General features: G+C 35.5%; 1 protein-coding gene across 4 annotated transcripts in view; it reads left to right on the top strand.

The window, feature by feature from the left end:
- Positions 1-22,546, top strand: part of LOC136848689 (uncharacterized) — a 54,645-nt gene that overhangs the window by 18,912 nt on the left and 13,187 nt on the right. For 2 of the 4 annotated variants that reach the window (XM_067121179.1, XM_067121207.1), the window contains exons 2-6: positions 8,185-8,356; positions 13,394-13,539; positions 13,754-13,844; positions 14,336-14,469; positions 20,702-20,822. In XM_067121179.1, coding sequence (XP_066977280.1) covers positions 8,185-8,356; positions 13,394-13,539; positions 13,754-13,844; positions 14,336-14,469; positions 20,702-20,777 — 619 coding nt within the window. In that variant the 3' untranslated portion in view covers positions 20,778-20,822. Of the gene's footprint in view, positions 1-1,373; positions 1,460-8,184; positions 8,357-13,393; positions 13,540-13,753; positions 13,845-14,335; positions 14,470-20,701; positions 20,823-22,546 lie in introns of all 4 variants that reach the window. The other 2 variants (XM_067121197.1, XM_067121190.1) reach the window with 2 other exon arrangements.

Genomic DNA, 22,546 nt, shown 5'->3' with positions numbered 1-22,546 from the left:
TTCAGGTGTTCAGATAAGTATTACAATATTAGTTTTATTATGAAAACTTCATTTTTCAAGTAATTTTTAGTTTTCCTAACATGCAAATCTGAAGTTCCTTATATTTATGGCCCGCTGCAGCCACCCCTCATTCTGATGCCTGGGCCGAAGTGGAGTTCAGACCGACAAGTGGTCAGGCCTTCCCCCTACTGTCAGCAGTTGACAACCTTGTTTGAAAGTTAACAGCCATTCCAGCTCGTCTGCAAGTTAAATTCTATGTAAAGGTCTTCAGGTTTGTATGTTAGGAAAAATAAGAAATACTTTATAAATTTGCTATATTAAAATTTATTATTTGCATTCTTACTGTTAAAGTAGAACCCATCCAACCTCCCAACTACTTAGTGGGATGTCAAGGAGAATTCTGACAAGAGCTAAAACATTTGAAACACATATGGTGGAGAACAGGTGTATTAGACTCATCTGGTCAGCCATTCGACCTTCTTTTGTTTGAATGCTGACTCATCTATTAGCACAGAGATAAAAGCTATCTTTAATAGTAGGTCAGTATCCAAGTAATAAATTTTATGAAAATTTATATTACCTTTAGTGTTGATATCATTGTTTCTCATTACTAATGTTAGTGTTCTGTTCCAAGCAGTCACACAAGAAATTGAAAAATACACAGTGTATGCAAAGGTATTTTCTTTTTATACATATTACCAAATATTCTTCATTTACAAAGCTCACCTTTTAAGTCTTTGTAAATGCAAATGAATTTAGAAGCTTGGCAATTCAGTTTTTATCAAACAATTTTCAAATTTTTTTTTTTTTTTTTTTAGAAGCACAGTATTGACATCAAGAATGGAACCTTTCACTGACTGAAGTAAATGAAGCAAAAAACAAATAATTGTTGAAACTTACAGTACAAAGGCAGCTGTGTATGTCAAATGACATTTTATGCATTTCCTGTGAAGATTAAAATTTCCTGTGTTGTATTTTTTCTTCACTTAGTATTTGAAAGTGTTTATTAGTATGTTTAAAAGCTGCAAGTGAAAATCCAAATTTCTCTTTTTGTATTCTTCAAATACAGATATAATATATATATTTTCACAGTCTGTTTGGTGTTGCATCAACAGAGTGGAGTTATGGAGCAGGGAAAATTGATGTTGCATCTACCCTGGGGGAATTCGCTTAAACCATTTTGTTCCACTCTGTTTCCAGTGGATATTCACAAATGTTCTAATGTAATATTCTCTGTTAATTAAGAATAGTAAATATCATATGGCTGAATTATGCCTTGCTTTTGCTTGGAAACTGTTTATTTATAAGGCCTTGTTACTACAGTATATGTTTTTAAATGATTAATTTTAATTTTTATATTATTTTGCATATAGGTTACAACTTTTGCATTTTAACATCGGGGAAACTCTGTAAGAGTAACGGACTCCCTTTCCCTCTTCCCTGAGCACAGCAAGATGAGGTATGGGAGTATGATGGCTCTGTGCTTATTAAGAAGCCATAGAAACATCATGTAGTAGTGGATGAGTTAATTTTTTAAGGTGCTTTTGTTGTGCTTAAGTTGAGCCAAATGTATCTTTGCTTTGCTTTTTCGTGACTCGGTTTTGTATTTCTGTGTGTCAGAATTTTTCTGTGCTGTATTTACTGTATAGCTATGTACTATACCCTATTATTTTGTAGTTTTAATTCACTGTAGCTTATAGATTTTGTGTTGCAACATGTTTTCCCTTCTGTGAAGTTGAAGATTTCACTTGAATGTTTACCGATAAGGTAATACAGTACCGTCATTAATTCTTTTTAAGACTTGCAACAAATAAACAACTTGAATAAACCCTTTACAAAAAAACTTAGACACCATATATACTTTATAACAGTCCCATTATGTCACTAAAGCAGTAAGTCATTTGATACATTTTCTACTGCCTATGTAATAATTGTATATATTTTAATTGTAAAGAATTTAAAGACAAAACAATAAAAATTAACATATACCAGATGGGTGATGTCTGTGTGCCACAGATTGTTGATTCACCATTCATGTCCATTGCATCTACAGGCTCCCTACGGTAATAGTGCCTGAACAGTGGTTTTAAGAAGAAAATCAACAATGTTTTGTAGGTGGCCAGAAGCATTGTTAAGGAGGATCTTAACTGATATGCCCTTGTCCTTACAATACTTTACTACTGATACAAAGTGGTGGAAGAACCAATTCTCAGAAATGATGATGGTCATCTAAACTGGGAATTTGATATCTGTATAATTGTGAGGGAGGCTGTGGTGATGTTTTACAATGCTCGAAAGTTCTTTGAATGATACAATACACCATTACTGTGCAAGGGTCAAGCTGTCTTTTGCAACCTCAAAACCTAGTTTAGCCTTCTCCTCCATGGATACGAATGAGCAGTGGCATTTTCATCCAGTAAAAAGCGTTCTCATCAACATCGAATAACAGTATCTGTTCTGGAAGAAATTGCTGTGCTTCAAAAATCATTGCCATTGTGGCAGGAAATTTGGATGCTGCTACTCATAAGCCAATGTAATTTTACCATGAATCTTGATCTTGATTGTGTTGTTGATGCTGTTTCTCATCCTTGGAGAGTCATCTGTGACATGGGATAAAATCTGTGCCTTATCATGAACAGCAGTCAGTACCAATATACCGTTGTCTGACATGAGCCAAAAGAACAAGCTATGCGCCAACCTTTTCACCCTGTTAATGACATTTTATCATGGCCACCTCATTTTCCAACAGAGTAGCATGATGCTCAATATCACTAGTAGGAATTTTCTTCTAAGCTATGGGGACAAATATTCAAGTCACAGATTCAGTGCAATTGAGATAGCCATTAATACATATGCAGGCATATGTTTGAATATACAGCCAAGAACCAGTGTTGCCAGACTTCTGAATGCTTGAACGTTACATTGAACATCGTGCAAATAAGGCATTTTGAATGTGTTTGAGCTTTTAAGTGATATTATTCATTATACAGTATTATATATTATAGAATTTGTTAAAACATTTAATGGAATTTATATGTAGGTGGCTTTTTAGTATTTGTTGCTCACCGTTATATGTTGATTTTGATTTTTTATAAATTATTTTTAACAGAAACTACCATAAAATTGAAAATGCTGGAAAACAAAATTAACCTAAATTTAGGTTATATGTATATAAATTTTCATTACCTGAAGTTAGTACTTCGTGTTGCATTTGTAAGTTCAAGCAAGTCAGTTTATGTAGATGTCAGTTCTATAAAATAAAGTACATTTGGTGTAAAATGTGTGTAAATTAGAAATTCCTCGCCCCTTACTGTACAGGTAATGTTTTTCTGTAGCACATATCTTAATGAATATTTTCACTGTGTACAGTATAAACATTATGTATAAGGCCTTATTGCATTAAATTACCATATTTTGAAAATAACTGCTTTGGTGTTAATTTTTTCCCAGTATTTTGTATTTAAAGAGAGAGATTGGAAGTTTTTGGTAATTTTAAATGGTATGGTATTAGCCTAAATGCAAGTTTTTAAAACAATTTGATAAGTTTCAGTATTTGTACTGTAACCAATTTTGATCAGATCCTTAGGTTGTTTATCAAAAGTTGGAAATACTTGGCTACTGTCTTCATTTTGTCAACTTGGGTTTTACATCTGCTGCAGTAACATGTAACATTGGTTTCAGAGTACAAGTAGTGCTTTACATACAAACTCACAAACTTTTCAAAGATAAAAACCTCCATGTCCACATGATATATGATATATGAAAACTTTATTTCTTGTACAGACAAACCTCTTGAAACTGTCATTCTGTGGTCCAGGAACTCCCTTGGTTTAGCTCGATTTTGAATCAACTGCCATTAGTTCACTGAGCAGCCACAAGGGCGGTGCCACATATTGTTTACAACTTTTGGGGGGTTCCTTGTTGTAGAATAGGGTAATGGTCAAGGATTAAAGTAAACAGTTTGATGTACTATTAAAGTAAAGCTAAAGACATTTAAAAGTGTAATAAAAAACAAGGGGATTCAGGTAAAAAATCTAATCAGCAGTATGAAAGAGAAGGGTATAAAGTAAAACTGAATCAAGTTAAAAAAAGCTCTGCACCTCACGTGAAAAGTGTAGTGTACCCGCAACTGTGTTTGTGGAGTGAGTGCCTAGGAACCAGGAGCTAGACGATATGGTCTTGATCTTTTCTTTTATATAGCTGTATATTTACCTATTTGATATGCCACCCATGAGATCAGATGATGCTAGATGTCAGAAGTGCAAGCATAAATCTTTACCCATGCTAGAAAAGGTTTTCTATCCTTCCCCTCCCATTAGCCTCAATAGATGGCAGTGTACTTTGTTTACTTTTTTGACAGCAAAGTGTCAAATGCCCTAAGTGATCGCCAAAATTTGTTCTTTATTTTTGTCATTTCATTGCTCTACAATCAAAGTTAATGACAAAGAAACTAATAGCGATCATTATGAAGGTAGTAAATTTAGGAGATGAAAATCACCGATAATACGTATTCAGCAGATTCAGAAAAGTTAAGTAGTTGACTTACGGTTAGGCTAACTCAGGAATGTAGGCTGAATGTGTTACGTAAAGTACACTATTTTAAAGAAAATTATGGAGTATGAAGAAAGAGTCCAAAGATATAAAATGTGATTTATAAAATGGTAAAGTGAAAATATGAGTAATAAAATTATAAAAAGTGGTGTCAGAACTTCGCAAAGTAGTAGGCTACGTTGGCAACTAGGGTACTTCTTGCCATCCTTCCAACCCCAACATAGTCTGAATTAGCTCCAAAAATGTTAGGTTTCTCCCAGGCCTCTCATAGGTTTAAAACTTCCCTATATGTCCCCCAGTTGTGAACTGTACAGTGTGTGTGTTTTGGCAATTACAATAATTCTTTTGCTATCAAGCATAGCACACAAACAGAATGTCTGCGTTATTGAAACACACTGTTCTGTCCTCTTCAAAGTCATTCGGTTGTCCTTTCTTGTGCTGTCAAGCTGTGGTTATCAAATTTTGTAGGGGTGTATTCTATATTCCGGGATTCTGGTTTCCAGCAGTCGCTTGGTCCCAAGGTTCCTGGATTTAAGAAGTTGGACTGTGTTTCATTGCCGATTTTTCAAGGAAGGAATAGAGATTTTTGTTTATTATAAACTATTTTATGTACAGCACAAAGAAAGCTTTATTACCACACACTGCTATATGCTATTGGCTAATTACAATGCTGGGTCCTCTTTTGTTCCCTTCATACTGATGACAGTCCAATCAGTGTTTTTGTTGGTGTGGCTTGATGCAGGTAAGCTGCGAAAGCTAGCACCTATCTGAAAACTATGGTCTTATGATATTGTCTGCATCCTCTTGAGACAAGGGTGCCTCGGATGTAGCACTGTAGTATTGTTCATGCCTGTTTTTATAACATGGCTGCTTGCTGACCTGGATTTATTGGACATTTAATGGTAAGGAAAGGGACCAAACTCTGGCACAGGGCCCAAAGGGCCCAATCAGTCTTTTCCATTGGTATGTTGGGCTGTAGGAACATTTCTATGAGTCAGCCATCCCCTTCTCTTTTACATGATCTTGAAGATGATGGTTTTGGGTGGTGATGTACCATTCAGTCAGCCTCACCATAAGGTGCAAACTAGATAAAGATGAGACATTAGAGTTCTTGACCTTGTATGTGTATTCTAGGAAAAATAGAAAATTTCAAAGTTTTTTAGATTACACTTATGAAGTGTATATGTACTAAACCTACTTCTGACCAGCCCCACATCTGTTCGTTTGGCCAAAGAAAAAAGTGAAGCTTCTGTCAGGTGGGACATGGGATTCCTCCTACCTTGCACTTACCTTAACTACATTTTTAACAATCAATAATTATGGTATTACCATGTTGTTATAATTATTATTACTCATAATGTGGACATAATCCTGTTTTTAAAAAAAGAAAAAATCCAAAACAAATAAGTAACAAGTTGGTGGAGAAGAGAAAATCAGTCATTAATACACAAAGGGACAACACCTGAAAAATGTTACATATATTAAAGGTTAACAGAAACCAATTGAGTGATATGTGGTCATGAAGCTGTTACAGATTACCCAATAATTATACAGCAACCAAGTACTACAAGACATGTGTATGGGCAAGCAACATCATTCCAGAAATCAATGCATTGAAACTGGCATCAGGTTCCACAATGCTCAAAAAACCCCATGGGGTGGATATGGCATTTAATTTTTTTTTTTTTGTGCATCCCTTACAGTAGTAATGGAGATTCCATAAGAAATGTATATGTACTACTGTGTAGACAGATAATATAATTTTAGAATTAGAAGTTCTTTGTAAAAGTGAGGTTTACTGGAAAAACAGGTTAACCTAAAACAGGTACGACAGTTTCGCTTGTCTTATTCACCCATGTTGTCTGGATTCAGACTGATTATCTATAACTCTTCATTCTCATTTTCTCGTTTATCATGATGTAATAAGGTTTGGAGAAGTCCACCAAGGTATGTTGCTTAAAGTATTGTCAGTGCTGTGGGTGGCTGTTTTTTAGCTAGTTTGATTGTGTTACTTCATAAAGAAACTGTTTTGTTGTTTGCTTACTATTGCCCTGTAGGTATAATACTGTGTATGTAACTTTTAGAGATATGTAACATGATGTATAAAAAGTTTCTGTAACAGTAATTCAGAGTTGCAAGTGTAAGTGGTTCTTATTTATATATATATATATATATATATATATATATATATATATATATATATATATATATATATATATATATATATATATATATATATAATATAATATATATATATATTTAGAAATATATAATTTTTATATATTTAGAAATATGTAATTTTTTAAAAACTGATTCACCTTGATATTCAGGGAAGTATTGAAAAACCTAGCACTCTCAGCTTGAACAGAATTATTTGCATTTTTTTATATATAAGACGTATTACTGTTGATTTTAGGAATATCTATTCTACAAAGTTGTCTATATGTGCATAGTATGAAACTTCCTAATCTTGAGTAGGATTAGGTCACATAAAAACATTATTTGTAAGTGGCAAACCAACAAGAGTGTTAAGTTATATCCTTGGGTAAAAATATGCTTTTTTTATATAATTTAGTTATGCTAGTTGGAAATGTGGACTGTGATACCATTTTGTTGCATTAGGTGAAGATAGGCACTGTGATATTAAGTTGTGTTAGGTGAGGAATAGCCACTGCTGTACCACTTAGTTACATCACATGAAGATAGGCACATTGATATCTTTTAGTTCTGTCAGAAGACAGACACTTTGATACTGTTTTCGATACCATTTAGTTGTGACAGGTGAAGATTGGTACTGTTATACCTCTTAGCTCCATCAAGTTATGGTGTGTTTTGTAATACCACTTACTTTGCATCAAGTTAAGATGTTCCTGGCATAGATAGGTACTGTGATACCATTCAGTTGCATCAAGTGAAGATAGGCACAGTGTTACTAATTTGTCGTGTCAGGTGAAGAGAGGCACTGTGATACCACTTAGTTTTGCTGGGTAAAGATAGGCTCTGTTACTCCACTTATGTGCAGTGTATGAAGATAACCATTGTGATACATTTAGTTATGTCAGGTTATAATCAGCACATTTAGTTGTGGCAGATGAAGAGGGGCACTGTGATACCATTTACACAGTTGCCGTTGATGAAAGGAGTTACTTGTGGATGGAGTGAAGTCGCTGCTCAGATGTCTGAAGCAAAGGCAGCACGTTGTTCTGAATTATATGTCAGGCAATGTGAAATTACTGTCATATTTTGATTAGTTTTCCAGATGCTAAGGTATCTTTTAATTGGGATTGGTCTTTACTAAATTGTGATCAAGATTACATGAGTGCTGTATCTGCTGGACTTGAGAGTATAGTTTGCATTATTATTATCCTGAAATGAATTCAGACACTAAACAGTGGTGTAAGAGCATTATAGATACAATTCGATTATTTGTTAATAACTGTTTATATGCAACTTAGTACTGTACTAGGGGGTTTAACCTATATTCAATTTTTTTTTACTTTGTATTCAGGTACTCTTATGCTAAAAATGTGTTTTCATGTGTAAAAAAACATATATTTTTATTCTTGTAAATAAAGCAATAAATATTTTTATATTCTTGTAAATAAAGCAAATAATATCTTTCTATTCTGGCAGTCAGTTGTTCAATACAATGCGGGACCAGGTCTATCAGCCTACTACTACAACCCTTCAACATGACCGAAGTAAAACATGGATGCCTTCATTTCTAGCACAGAGTTCTTCAGGAAGTTTGTGGTCACGCACCCTGGTCCTTATTGTGTCGGTCATGTTTGCAGTCATGGGATTGGTGAGTAATATAAGCTTCATTGGACTGTAGTGTTATTCTTGTTTTTTTTTTTTTTTTTTTTTTTTTTTTTTTTGACAGGTAATATATTTTATATTGGTTATACAGTAAGAAACCCCATAATCATAGCTAGCCGTATTCTATGTAAATGGATCCCAGTTTTAATGATTTGAAGAGCTGAAAGAAAGTAGGTTCCACTGCACATGCTCAGTTTGTAGTCCACTGTCTTCCAGGAAGCATAATACTCATTCTCCTGTGTAACTTTCAAGTGTTTGGACAAATACAGTTTATCTCAGGCTAGACTGATTTCTGGTAGCTTCTGTACTTTTCTTTTCATTATTTTGTGATGTTTCTTACATTTTCATCTTTCACCTTGAGTATGTTTAAGGGTTTAATGAATTTTTCCTTTTTGAGTATTTTTGCCCCTGTCAGCATCATCTTGGGCTCCGTGTTCACATGATTACAAGATATATACAGTAAAGTAATTTCAGCTAACACAATTTAAAATTTTCCGGGTCACCACACCAAGCTGCCGCTACTGTTTGTTGGCGCTACGTGTGTGTGTGTGTGTACGTACGTTCCCTACGCACACGATTGTATTTGTCTTTTGGGTTGTAAAAAAATGAGAAACTGCAGTAAAAATATAAATAATAGCAGAATATATAAATAAGAAAAGCATAAGCATAACAACATGAAACAAAAGCTGTAGGAAGTTCTCCAGTGCCAGTAAATGAGTTTGTGCATAAGTACATACCCTACACACAGGATTGCATTTATCTTTTGGGTTGTAGAAATAGAAAGTGAGAAAATACAGTAAAAATATAAATGAGAGTACGTAGTGTAAAATATAAATAAAAAAATCCCAAATGTAACAACATGAACCACAACATCCTGTAGCAAGTTCTCCAGTGCCAAAGAATGAGTCTGTGTGTTGATACGTACCCTATGCACATGATTACGTTTACCCTTGGGGTTTTAAGAATAAAAAATGAGAAAATACAGTAAAATTATAAATGAGAAAAGTGTAAAATTTAGATAAAAACATCATAAGAGTAACAACACCAACCAAAAACAAGCTGTAGTGAGCTTTCCAATGCCAGCAAATGAATTTGTGTTCATACGTACCCTAGGCACACGATTGCGTTTACCATTTGGGTTGTGAAAAAAAAAAAAAAAGAGAAAATACAGTAAAAATATAAATGAGGATAGCATAAAATATAAAGAAAAATAAGCGCATCATGAACCAAAACAAGCTGATGCAAGTTCTCCGGCACTAGCAAATGAGTTTGTGCGTTTGTACATACCCTATGCGCACAACTGCAGTTATCTTTCGGGTTGTAAAAATAAAAAGTAGAATAACATAAAATATAAATTAAAAAATTAAGCATAACAACTTGAACCAAAACAAGCTGTAGGAAGTTCTCCAGTGCCAACGAATGAGTTTGTGTGTTCGTACCTACCTTACACACACGATTGTGGTTATCTTTTGTGTTGTAAAAATTAAAAAATTAGAAAATACAGTAAAAATATGGATGAGAATAGCAAAAATATATAATAAAATTCCAAGATGAAGAAGGTGGGAATCTTGACAGCCCTTCACCTGAAGACATGTGAATGTGCTTAGTTGCAAATTCCAGTTCTTCATTTTGGAAGCGGCAGTGATGAACTTTCTAGTGTAAGTCAACAGAAGTACCTGTACCACTTATTTTGCCTGTGCTTCAGTAATATTTCACGTGGATTTTCATTTAATGTTTCTTTTTTCCTTATTAATCAACTTGTACTGATTTACAGGATATTTTAAAGTAGGATGAGGTGGTTGGGTTAAGTGTATTACAGTCGACCTGTACTGTAATATATATACATGAAAGGTAGAGAATAGCTCTATTGTGCAATAAAAGCAGGTAGAGGCAATTCATAATCATTGCTAGTGCTTTTAGTAAACAGCAGAACTACATCAATTGCTTTGGAAGAAACAAAGGAAAATCAAAGGATATCTTGCTCCAAATCTACTCTTGATTGTAAAAATGGATGACTAGTGCAACAGAATTGAGTAATTATCTGGCTGAACACACTGTCAGCAAATAAATGCCAAGAGGAAGGAGTTCCCCAGAGTAGTGTGCTGAGTTCAACCTTATTTGATATAGTAATCAATGGGATATCCTAAGTCATTCCCCATGACTTCCTTCCACATTCTTTATGGATGATTTTTCCGTTATCATTTGCCATGGCAAGAGTAGCAGTAGAAACGAAAGTTTAAGTGATAACTGACAGAGTTGTACTCGGGGCAGATATGAATGATTTTAAATTTCCAACTAGTATGACAGTTTTGTCCAATGTTGGACAAAACTGATATCCTCACTAAAGGTTAGCAAATTCTTCATTTATAAGCTGAATAAAGATTTAGGCTCTGTTTTTCATATTGGCAGTAGATTGGTCACAAAAGGCTTGAAATCCTCACTTGTCAAGTCTTTTTGTTGATGATGGAGAGGAGCTTTAGACATTCTAGCAATCTCCCAACATTTGATACTGTTGTAGGTTGTATAGACTTACCAACTCCTGCAATTCAAGACTCATAATACTGAAAGGTTTTACAGTATTATGAATCACACTCTGAAGTGCCACAACCTTAAGTTTTAGGGTAAAAAAAATATTAAATAATCTCAACATGGCCAAAGGTGAAATGCTTGCATTCAGAATATCAGCAACCCCCCCCCTCCCCCTGCCCTAATGGAAATTTTTATGACAGATAGTGTCTCATGTAATTTTTATGGAACTTAGTGGTTCAGCGTTTAAATTTATCGACAGCTCCGAAGTAAAGTGTTGGCATTGGATTTGGAATATTAGCCTTCAATTTTGTTGTGAGGATGCACTTGTTGTTATAACCACTTATACAGTCGAACTGTGTGAGATTTCAGCTGTTGGTGATAAAATAGCAACCTCAAATGAGGGAAATTTTTACAAGAAACTATTTAACACATTTTTCTTCTAACCTACAAAATTGTTAGTGCCTTTAGTAAACAGCAGAACTCCTTTTATTGTTTTGGAAGAAACAAAAGAAAATGGAAGAATTTTTTTCTCCAAATCCACCCTTGATTGTAAAAATGGATGATAAGCACATGACCAGTGAGTAATTCCCTGGCTGAACACTTTGTCAGCAAATAAATGCCAACTGGAAGGAATTCTCCAAAGTAGTGTGCTGAGTTCAACCTTATTTGATTTAGTAATTAAACAAAAATTGTTGGTTTTATAGATTGTGTGATGATTGTGCATAATAAAGTGTAGAGTAGTGCAATTGAACTTTGTTGGATTTGTGCACATGTAGGTGTGGATGGTTATGAAGAGGCTTATATATCAGCAAGTGAAGCTGCACTGAATTTACTTCCAAGGAGAGACCATCTTTTGTGCAATGGAATCAGAAGTCATCCCAGATGTACATCAGGAACAATGGGAACACCAGGGCAGAGTAAAATGAGAGAGATCATGGAGATGATATCTTCTGGAAGTATAGCAACATATTTAAAAGATGGGAGACTGTTTTTTGCTGTTTACAGATAAGCCGTACTTCTTTGACACGGCTTTTTAATGACAAGTTAATACCAGCCACATTATGAGACAGACTGCCTAGCCCCTTTGACTGTAAGGTATTTGATAATATAGCCTGTGATGACAGGTGGAAGATGTATGGGGACTAGAATGATTCTGGATTTGGCCCTGTGGAAATAGTATGACTTTGTTTAACTGCCTTTGCCTTTTGATGAATTTAAAAATTTATTTATATGCTTTAATTGCTTCCTCTGCTGTTTCCTGCACTCTCAAGTCCTGTATTATCTACAGTTCAGCATCATAAAAATAGTCCATGAGAGCAATGAATGGATGCCATCCCTTTGCAATATCTAATGTAAACTTGTTCTCTGCTATTGTTGTTCCCTCTTTTTTCTTCTTTGTCCTATATGTTTGGTAAAGCATTTATTACTGTCAGCTCTAGCAAGTCATTCTTAACTCGTTTCTTTGAAAGGTTCCTTGAGAAATCTGATTGTATTTATGTCATCTTCAATGACCTGAATAATTCTCCCCCTACAGTACCTACCAAATGCTCTGTACCTTAACTGCCCCCCCCCCCCCAGTCTTGAGTTTGGATGAGGGAAATGTTAAGGGGCCAAGTACATGACTTCGATATCTTCATTGTTGATGTCATGGGATTCTTGGTGGCCAAGGGCATTATCCATTGTTAATAAGGTTTCAAAGACTTGAAGACTAGTACTGATAAATGTGTGACTCAAACTATGTGAGTGAGGTTAGAAGCTTAGACAAAGATGCTGGGATCCCCCGACAAAGCATACAGATCAGTAGTTCTGTTGTGAACAGATTTTTTTTTTTTTTTCCTTCAAAATTACTGTAATTCATGTTGTGTAAGTATTCATGTTAATAAATGGGAAAAGTATTTTGAGGATTTACAGGTGATTTTTGGCTTCCTCTTTGTTTCCAACCATATGTACATGGTCTGCAGGTTTTACTTGATATAATTTTAATTCATATAATGTCAGGTAGACTAAACTGTGTAATTTACACATTCATGACCTGTTAAACTTTTTAAGTTTTCTCTACTTTTCTACACCACATGATTCATCTGTCAGTTTAGTGAATATGTTGTTTATGGAATTTCAGCATTTGTTAGTGTTGGTTCAGAGGGTCAAGAACAAGGTCATATATTACCTAGAGGTCAAAGGTTTAATTGGAATTTAACTTTGGCCTCCAGTAATGAAGCTGATGTGATCATTGAGGCGAAGGTCATTGTCAGAGGTCAAATAGGATTGTGCCGCTGGTAGAGCAGTGTGCTTCACTAACACATCTTATTTTTAATTAAGTTGGAAGTATACCATGGGATTGTGGTAAAATATCAATGTAATTTGTTTCATAGAAATATTTTCTTACATAAGATAAACTGCCTTTTGAAAATGATTACAAATGTATATCAAAATTTAATTATTATAATTCATCGTACACTAAAGTGAAATGTTGATCTAATTCATGAATTTTCAGGTTATGATAATAGTTGGAGCAATATCTTACCAGTCTCTGGAAGATGGTTCAGTCAAGGAGGTGAACAGTACAGCATACATCATTATTTTGTGTTTAGGAGTTTTGCTTGAGTTGGCAGCAATTATTGCCGTTGTCTTCTATATGAGGTATGCTATTTTTGGACTTTATTTATAACAAAATCAATTTAAATGAATAAGGGTAAAAAACTTTTTATTAGAGATTTATTTGGAATGTTTAGCTAGTACCTTTGGTTGTTTTGGCTGAAGTTCTTGTATTCATAAACACAACAGCATTTGGAAAGTAGTATGAGACCTCTTTGTCAGTTAAAATTTCCACATATTTTTTTCTTTACTCATGCAGAAATATGGGTTACAACGTTCCATGTTGCCCTGGCAAAATTGCTCGAATCAGAAAGAGACTCCACGAGAACCAGATGATGGTAAATGGACAGGTAATTCAGTAACCTTTTGAAGGCTGTGAGTTCATTTGAAATAGATATCTATAAAGAATATTTACTAAGCAAATATCATGGTTGTTAAATTTAGACTCGGCATCAGGCAGACTAAATGATTACTAAAAGTAATTGGAGTATACCTTCCTAGCCTTTGAGTTCATACTGAGACATTTTAAAACGAATCCAAGTTATGATGTAACTCTAGAGATTTTTCTGAAATTTGATACCTTACAAGCCATCAAGAAGTTGCCTGGTTTCAGGGTTTTGTGTGTGGTTTTTAAAATTATGTTGGCTGTTGCATCATAAACTGAAACATAAGAAGACTATTTCACATTTTATGCATTTCACACTGATAAATGTAGTTGGTGTACACCTGAGTATTTTACACAGTTGAACAAAATTTTACATGCACTGCACAGTAGCGAGGAGTTAACTTTGGCAGTTTTATTGGTAATAGTATCTCAATTCTTTTCTTCATATGCTTACAGATGGTTAGCACCGGAGAGCCTGTATCTGCCCAGTATTGCCCACCAACACATCCAGGTGTTGGAAATACCCCTCCACCACCATACACTGATGTATCAGAGGAACAGCATCTCATGGAAGAGAAAGCTGACATTGGGTAAATAAACATCGCTTTCTCTTATTTGTGCACAGTACATTGTATTCTGTATTTTAGTTTTGTTACCACAATCCCAAGGGAATTGTGTAATGTACAGTAGTAGCCTTTAGTTTTTAGAAATAACCATACATTTTGTGGAAATTTTGATGAGACTTATTGTGTTGTAACATCCCTTGGTTGTGATGCTGTAAATGCATTAGGTTAATTGTATCACTCCAAGAGTTTAATGGATCATTATTTTTTTATCTGTTTATGGTGTGGTTCTTATTGTTCTGATGAGACTACAAACCTTCATCTCTGGCACAGAAATATTTCTGGCACCACTTTGGTTTGGTTGTTGAAACATGTTAACAAGATAGTTCTCCCTAGGCTGCATACCCTTACTTTTTCTCCAATCACCATATGGGCTGTAAGTTTGCTGCTGGTTGAATAATGATTATTAGTTTTTGCCAGTGTGGTAATATCTTTTTATATTTTTATTTATTTTTTATATTTTGTTGCTGTACTCATTAAGTCTAGGTGCCTTGAGCATTGGCCTATGTGCTGAGTTTATATCACCCATGAATTTTTATCCCATGCCTTGTTTTTGTTGGTGGCAAGAGTGTTCCAGGGACTTAATACGGCAAGGAGAATACTGAGTGGTGTGAGAAACTAGAATTCCCTCATTTAGACATCTTTAGGGATTCAGCAGGCAGTATAGGCTGCTGCCCTTCCCCCTCTCTAGCAGTGGAATAGGCTGGCTGTTGGTGGATGTCCCCTGCTCACTCATTGACAAGCTCCCTACCCCATTGCCCCTACTTCTGCAATGCTAGACCGGGATCTGAAGCTTCCTTTAGAGTCCAGGAAGTTACTGAAAGCTCCTTGGTCATCGTTAGATTTGGTTGGGAAGCCTTCCTCTGCAGCTGCTGCTCCTGTTAAAGATCCTTTTGATGCTTCTGACACTGATACTGTTACTTTTCCATCTCCACACCTTCTTTGTCCCTGAACTGTTGAAGGGGGAGAAGAAGGCTCAGAAGTCCTCATCTTAGTAGTTCCCACGGGACATCCTATGGGCACTACGCTTCCTTGAAGGGTAGCAACAGTCATCTCTCCCATTTGTGGTATCAGTGCTGCAGGTTGAGGGCTTGTGGGGCCAGAGCTCCAGATGGAAGGCTGATGGCTCAGGTTATGAGCATGCTGGGACCAATCACCTGCTCAGGAATTTAAGAGAAGGGGGGGGGGGGCCAACTTGGAACCTGCTCTGTAGCTGTGCTTCTCTGGAGTCACTACAGAGGGAGTTTGCACCTTCCTTGCCCCCAATCATCCCAGTTCCTCAGAACTGGTTTTTGGCATGGTCACAAATGCATGTAAACAACATCTGCCTACAATGCCCAGTACTAGCCTAAGCCTATCCAAACTGGTCAGTGTCCACCATGGTGAGCAGCTTTAGTCACCTTTGTACAAAACTGGTCACATTCTTTGCCCATTTCAATGTCTGGGGTGCTTGTCACAGGCCGCCTTTACACGGTACGTGTCCTAGTCTGTATGGACCAGTCACCATCCATCACAAACAATGGGTCCAGTCGTTTTATGCTTCATCTCGAATGCTGCCCAGTAAGAAAATTGTACATCCTTTGGTCTTTGTGTCCCTCTTAATTTCATTGTCAAAATGCAGTCTTCCAGACTAAATGGTCTCTCCTTTTGCTACTCCTACCTTTCCCATGGTGTTTTTAGTGGTGTGGACTCTATTTTTCCCTGTTAGGATGCTTAGTATATACAGTATTTGGAATGAACTCAGAAATTCTGCACTCCTCCTATCTCCCATCAGGTTGTTTCAGACATTTATGTCATGCAGCTAAAGGTGAACTCCCACGAGTACATGCTCTCTCCTAGTTTCTTTTAAGTACAATTTGGAGCTTCTTGCTATCCTTCGGGCATAAATATGGACATGCCACTCAACTTTTATTAATCTCCTACAGTATTTGGATTCATTAATCTCTTATTTAGATGCATTCTCAAGGCAGCTGATTGTTCTTTTAGGTCTTGTTACCAATGAGGAAGGAACTTGTTCCTCTATCTTCATAGGAACTTTGTCATATCGTCTCTGCACTCTTAAATGGCATGATTGTCTTGGATGCCTATCTTCACACCTCATGTTGTGGGTAAGTGCTCAGCCTCATTCTCCAGCGTTTTGCAGCAGATAGCCTTTATATTCCTGGAGGTTGGCATTTAACCTTATTCAGTGTCAGTCCTCTAGGGTATTCGTCTTCAGTCCTCTGATCTTGCAATTACAAGGTTCACCTCAGAAGTTATAATTACTTTGCCCTCCCTCCTGAATTTATACAAGGGTTATGTATGGTTAATAGGATTGTAATGAAACAGAATGTGTTTTTATAGCAAGTCTTTTCACTTAAGGCTGTTAACCAGTTTTCACACAAAGTTCGAGTGAAGTGAGCAATATGAAGTTCAGGACTGAGCTTATGTAGTAGAGACTTTCCAGTCTTCATTGCTGAAGATTGTTGTTACTTGGATTTCCATGTCCACAGAGACAAGGCAGTAAATGGTTAATGGATCTAAATTAGTGAGAGAGACAAAGGTGACAACCTGGCAGAGATAGCCTGTATTGCAGGGGAATATGTTTAGTGATTGCATAATACTGTTTTTTGCAATTAACAGCCAATCTAAAACAATTGTACAAAATGTTTAGTGTCCTGAGAAGCATAATGTAATTTAAATAAAGTCTTATGGCATTTGCATTATAATAATTTTGTTTCTGATGGAGGTTGATCCTATTTATTTTTAGAAATAAATAATAGCAGTTTTATGTAATGATTCAACATACAGCTTCAAGTGTTGATACAGTTATTGTAACGTGCCATCACAAATAAAGGTAGGTAGGTTTAGAATGCTCGAACTCAGGTTAGGCTGGGGTAGAAAGATTATTTTGTTTTGGTAAGTTACAGAAAAATACATCGCATTTTGTATCTTTTTGACATGTTTGGTAATAGTTTTGGGTTGGTGCAGGCAACAGGAACATAAGCAGCCTGGGTTATCTTACACATCAACATATTCAGAGATGACTTTCGTCAAATTAGTCTGGATTAGCAAGATTTCGCTGAAATTTTGTGTTTCCTTTCTTTCATATTGAAGTATCATTGGCCTTTTGCCTGTTTGTTTGTGTTTTTTTTGTTTTGTTTCTAATGTTAACATTGTTAGATTGTACAGTGTCCAGTCTTTTGCATCTCCCTTACTGCTTTATTTTTGTATTAGTGTGCTGTAATCTTTTGATTCTAATACAGCATTTTATAGTTATATTGTACTTGGTCATTTATTTTGTATCTGGAAGAGAGAGTTTCTTGAGCAGTGTCTTGTCATTTCCAGCAATTGAGGCTTTTCTGGGCTGTTTAGTCAGGTAGATTTGCTTTTGACTGTTGTTACCATCATGCTGGTAGAGATTTGTGACAGAATTCTGTTGCCTCAGGGTGTCCTCAAGATAACTATATCTAAGGGAACCTCTTGCCAAGACAAAGAGTGGTCATGTTCAACCTCAGTTTTTTGTGTGTTAAGACAGTAGGTGATGTTGACAAAAAAGTTTACTTGAGTGGTTAAGGAACCCACAGTTCTTTAGAGTTATGATTTCATGTGTTCTGCTGCCTGTTTATCCCCATTTTGGGTCCACATGATTAGTATTGAGTTTGAGCATGATATTGCTTCATACTTCATTCAGAAGAGATGTATCCGAAATAGGTTGAATGAGATTTTTCCTCATCATTTGTGCTTAATGACCTGATCATAGAACTGTTTTTTATTTACAGACATAACCCAAAAGGTTTGTAAATAAAAAACCTTTTGGGTTATGTCTGAAAGCTTAATGGGCAACAGTTCTTCTCGTAACATCAGTTTGAAGATTTTTGCTATTGTCCCCAAAGATGCCATCTTTGTTGGTTGAGAAGGGTTATCAGCATAGGGCATTAGTTCTTGTCATGGGGTGCCCTTTCGTCTTCTCAGAACCATGAATTGCGCATTGTGACTGCAGCTTTACTTAGGGCCTACTAATTCTTTTGGGAGGGAGATTTGATAATACTCGTATGGATGTTCTTGCTGTTTCTTATGCTAGAGATATTTGCAGTGATAACTAAAATGTTTTGAAAGGTCTTATAGCTTGTTCTTTTTATTAACTGATAGAAGCAGTGTATACTTTGTCACTGCACTTCATACATCAGATTGATGTTGGTATGTCAGTTTTATACCATTTTTTGTAATATAGGAACCACTGTTTCATGATTACCTTTTATTGGTGGAGGTGTTTTGTGTTTTTCAGAATACCAGTAATGTTTAGTTGTATATAACTTGTGTTATATTTTGATCGTGTCTCTTGGAATGAGTGTTTTTTTTAAATAGTAGAATCAAGAGATGGTACAAAAAGTACTTTTTATAAGTCTTACATTCTCTCCGAAGACCCTTTCGGGAATAAGAGATTTTGATGCCCAAAATGTACAGGAGCAGCAAAAGGGAAGAGAAGGAGGGGGAATAATATGCTACAGGGAAGGTCAGATCTTATAAAACATAGTTACCTGGGAAGAATGCTGGACTGTGTGAAGCAGGTATTAAGAGGGAACCAAGAAAAAGTAGGAAGAGCATGGATGAAGTAGAAAGAGATGCTTTTCTTTTTGGTATATAAGAGTATCCCGTTATGCTGCAGAGATATATGTGCTACAAAGGAAAATGAAGGTTTTGAAAACGTGTGAGTATAGAATGCTAAAAATTATTGCCTAAGGATGGTGGGAAGGTCTTGTTGTGGAGAGAAAGGGTGGTAGAAAGACATGAGAATATTTGGACAAGTGACTAGAAAGGTTTAGGAATGGTTAGTCAAAATACTAGTAGATATGAAAGTAGGACAAAAGCCAGTAAGAAGGGCAAAGAAATCATTGAAAAGGTGTAGATGAAGACAGGCTAGATTAGAATTCGATCAGCAAGTACACAACACAGAAGAGAGGGGAGACAAATTTCATGTCGTAAACCACCCCAACATCTTGTTAGTGCACTGTGAAGTAGGCATTACTTGAGGCTCTTTTCAGCATCCCTTCAGCCCTATCCATCTTACTTTCCACCCCTTCTTAATTGTTTCATAGTGTAAACTGCAAGGTTTTCCTCCTGTTACACCTTTAAAACCTTTTTACTCTCAATTTGGCTTTCAGTGTTGAAAAACCTCATAGGTCCCAGCACATGGCCTCTGTCCAAAATTTTAAATTCCATTCCACTTCATGTCTTTACCCCGTAAGGGAAAATCTTATGTAATAACTTACCTGATGGTGAAGGTCCTCTAAACCATCAATTGATTCCTTAAAAGGAAGTATGTTGTAAAACATTTTTCCTCATATAAGCTGTATATTAAAGTGTTTTAGAGAATTTTGATGTTGTGCCCTCTCATTCCATGTAATCAGCATACTGACATATAGTCAGTATTACCATGTCTGTCGCTTAGTTGCCAAGTGATTTTGCCAGCTTCATGCAAACATTAACAATACTTACTTGTTAAGTGTTCCATCAAAAACTGTTTTCATGCAAATGAGTGCTTTTGAATATTCTGAACAGTTCCTATGTAATTTTGTAGCTTACAGGCAATTTTGAACTAGAATGGCCTTTTAAACCTTCTGTCAAAAGTTTATAGCTCCTGGAAAGCAACACTGAATGTCTTCAAAATATAAGATGTTTTGTTATTTGCCGTAATAGGAATCGACTGTTCTCCATTTACCACTGGGCTACATTCCTAAATGAAGGTCTTAACATAAGTTGGAAAAGTTTCATGTACTGTGTGTAATAGAGGTCATTCATGCATTATATCCTATTACATTTACTAAATAGATTTCCAGTAGATTTATTCTTGATATATGCCCATAGTATTAATTTTTTTCATTTATTAATTATTTGCAAAATGTTTTTTCATTTTTTTATTTTTTTTACCAATGTAAATAAAGAATGACAGTTACCATTATGAATAATACTCCTAATTTTGTATAGTTAAATAAATTTAAATTACAGACTACTGTTCTCTATAGGTTCAACTGAAGTCTCAAGTACTGGTATAATAGCAACCTTCTGTCCTTGTTTGGAAGTAGTTATAATTTGTTTTTTGCCTATCTTTCCTCGTAGATTTGTCTTCTTAGCAATAACTGTGATACTGTACTAAGGTGTCCTAAGGAGTATGTTGGTTAATTATAAATTGATCCCCGTATTACCTGCTCTTTGACAGCGATGACACTGAACGTATTCTAGAGGAGGACCCACGAATTGTTCTTACTCCCCTGAAGCCCCACGAAGAGTGTTAGATCCTTCATCCTATGTACCTTGTTGGTGTAACCACCCTTCCACAGGTAAATTAGAGTGTATTGTAGTTCCTTTTTTATAGCAGATATTTATTGAAAAAATTTTCATGCATGTACAGTCTTTTTAAAAGGCCTTTGGTTGATATTTTATTGAGGTAAAATTTATTAGTTTCGTTTGCATCTTTTGTCATATTTTGAAGGAGATACTAATTTTGTCAATCAGGATTACTTGTAAAATCTGTCAATGGTGAAGTGGTTTAGGAATTTGGAGTCATATCGGCAATAGACAGTTTTAAGGCACATCTTAGTGCACTTAAACTAGCACTGGGTTCTGATAAAGAATTTATAGTGCACCTGGTTAGTGGTTTAGTGTAGGAAAAATATAAGTCTGTTTTGTAAAAATGTATTTAAATACACTATGAAGGAAGAAAGACCAATGGGGACATAATGCTGGCTAATCAAGGAATGCAGATGTAGAAAAAATCATTTACACAATAATTGCAAATGGTGCACAAGATGAAAATGTTCCATAGTATAAGAGCACATAGTATAAGTAGCACATAATGTTAAGTTTTTACCTATGAGTCACTATTTATACATCAAGGAAGTGTCTCAATAGACACATAAGCACTTACCAAGGGTATACAAGAGATACTTTACACATCTTTTAACCTGATTCACTTATCTCCTTTGTTCATACACATTGCTTAATGGAATCCCTTTCTCTCTTGCCTCATTATACACTACTAAATAGTACCCACTCAAACTAGTCATTTCATCCAGATCAATTTAGTTAGATATCTTGTACCTACCTAAGCTTGTCTGGTCATTGGCACTATAGTTTAGCCATAGAAGTCTCAAAGTCTGTTAGGTTCATTTGTAGAATGTTGAGATTTTTGTTACATATAGACATTCAGTTACTTGAGTTATCTGCCTGAAGAAAATAAGAATTTTGCAGTGTTGTACAGTAATACCTCAACCTTACATGATTCGAGTTGCGCAAATTCACAGACACGTGAGCTTTTCATTGGAACCTAACCAATTGTCATACGGGATTTTTTCAGACGCGACATTTGCGAATCCTCGAGAAACCCTGCAAAACTGTTTGTTTACATTCTTATATAATTTATAAGTTTTCAAGCTTTTATGTGTAAATAATACAAATAACTCTCTCTCTCTCTCTCTCTCTCTCTCTCTCTCTCTCTCTCTCTCTCTCTCTCTCCATAATAATTAACTGTAATTATAAAATTTATACATTTCTATAAATAATTTAACTAGATATTTCAAGTAAGGACAAAGTAACTCTCTCTCTCTCTCTCTCTCTCTCTCTCTCTCTCTCTCTCTCTCTCTCTCTCTCTCTCTCTCTCTCTCTCTCTCTCTCTCTCTCTCTTTTTCCTTCACAAATCATGAATTTCCCCCTCTTTTGATATCTAACATAAGAATAACTCTCTCTCTCTCTCTCTCTCTCTCTCCATAAAATTCACAAATAATTTAACTATATTTTAAGTAAGGACAACTCTCTCTCTCTCTCTCTCTCTCTTGTGGTATTCTCTCTGTCTCCGTAATAATTGATTCCCTCTCTTAAGTAAGGACAATCTCTCTCTCTCTCTCTCTCTCTCTCGTAATTAGTGCTCATTTTTACAACTCATTATTTCTCTGTACGTCTTTACCTGTACAGTAGATAGTTTAAATTGATCTCATTTTGCCTGTACCACCTACGAAGTAAATTGATCTCATTTTACCTCATTACCACCTACAGTAGAAGTGTAAAT

Source organism: Macrobrachium rosenbergii, chromosome 2 (genome assembly GCF_040412425.1).
Source record: "Macrobrachium rosenbergii isolate ZJJX-2024 chromosome 2, ASM4041242v1, whole genome shotgun sequence".
In the NCBI taxonomy this organism is placed as follows: Eukaryota; Metazoa; Arthropoda; class Malacostraca; order Decapoda; family Palaemonidae; genus Macrobrachium; species Macrobrachium rosenbergii.
The sequence above is the reverse complement of the archived record's forward strand: the minus strand, read 5'-3'. Positions and strand labels throughout refer to the sequence as shown.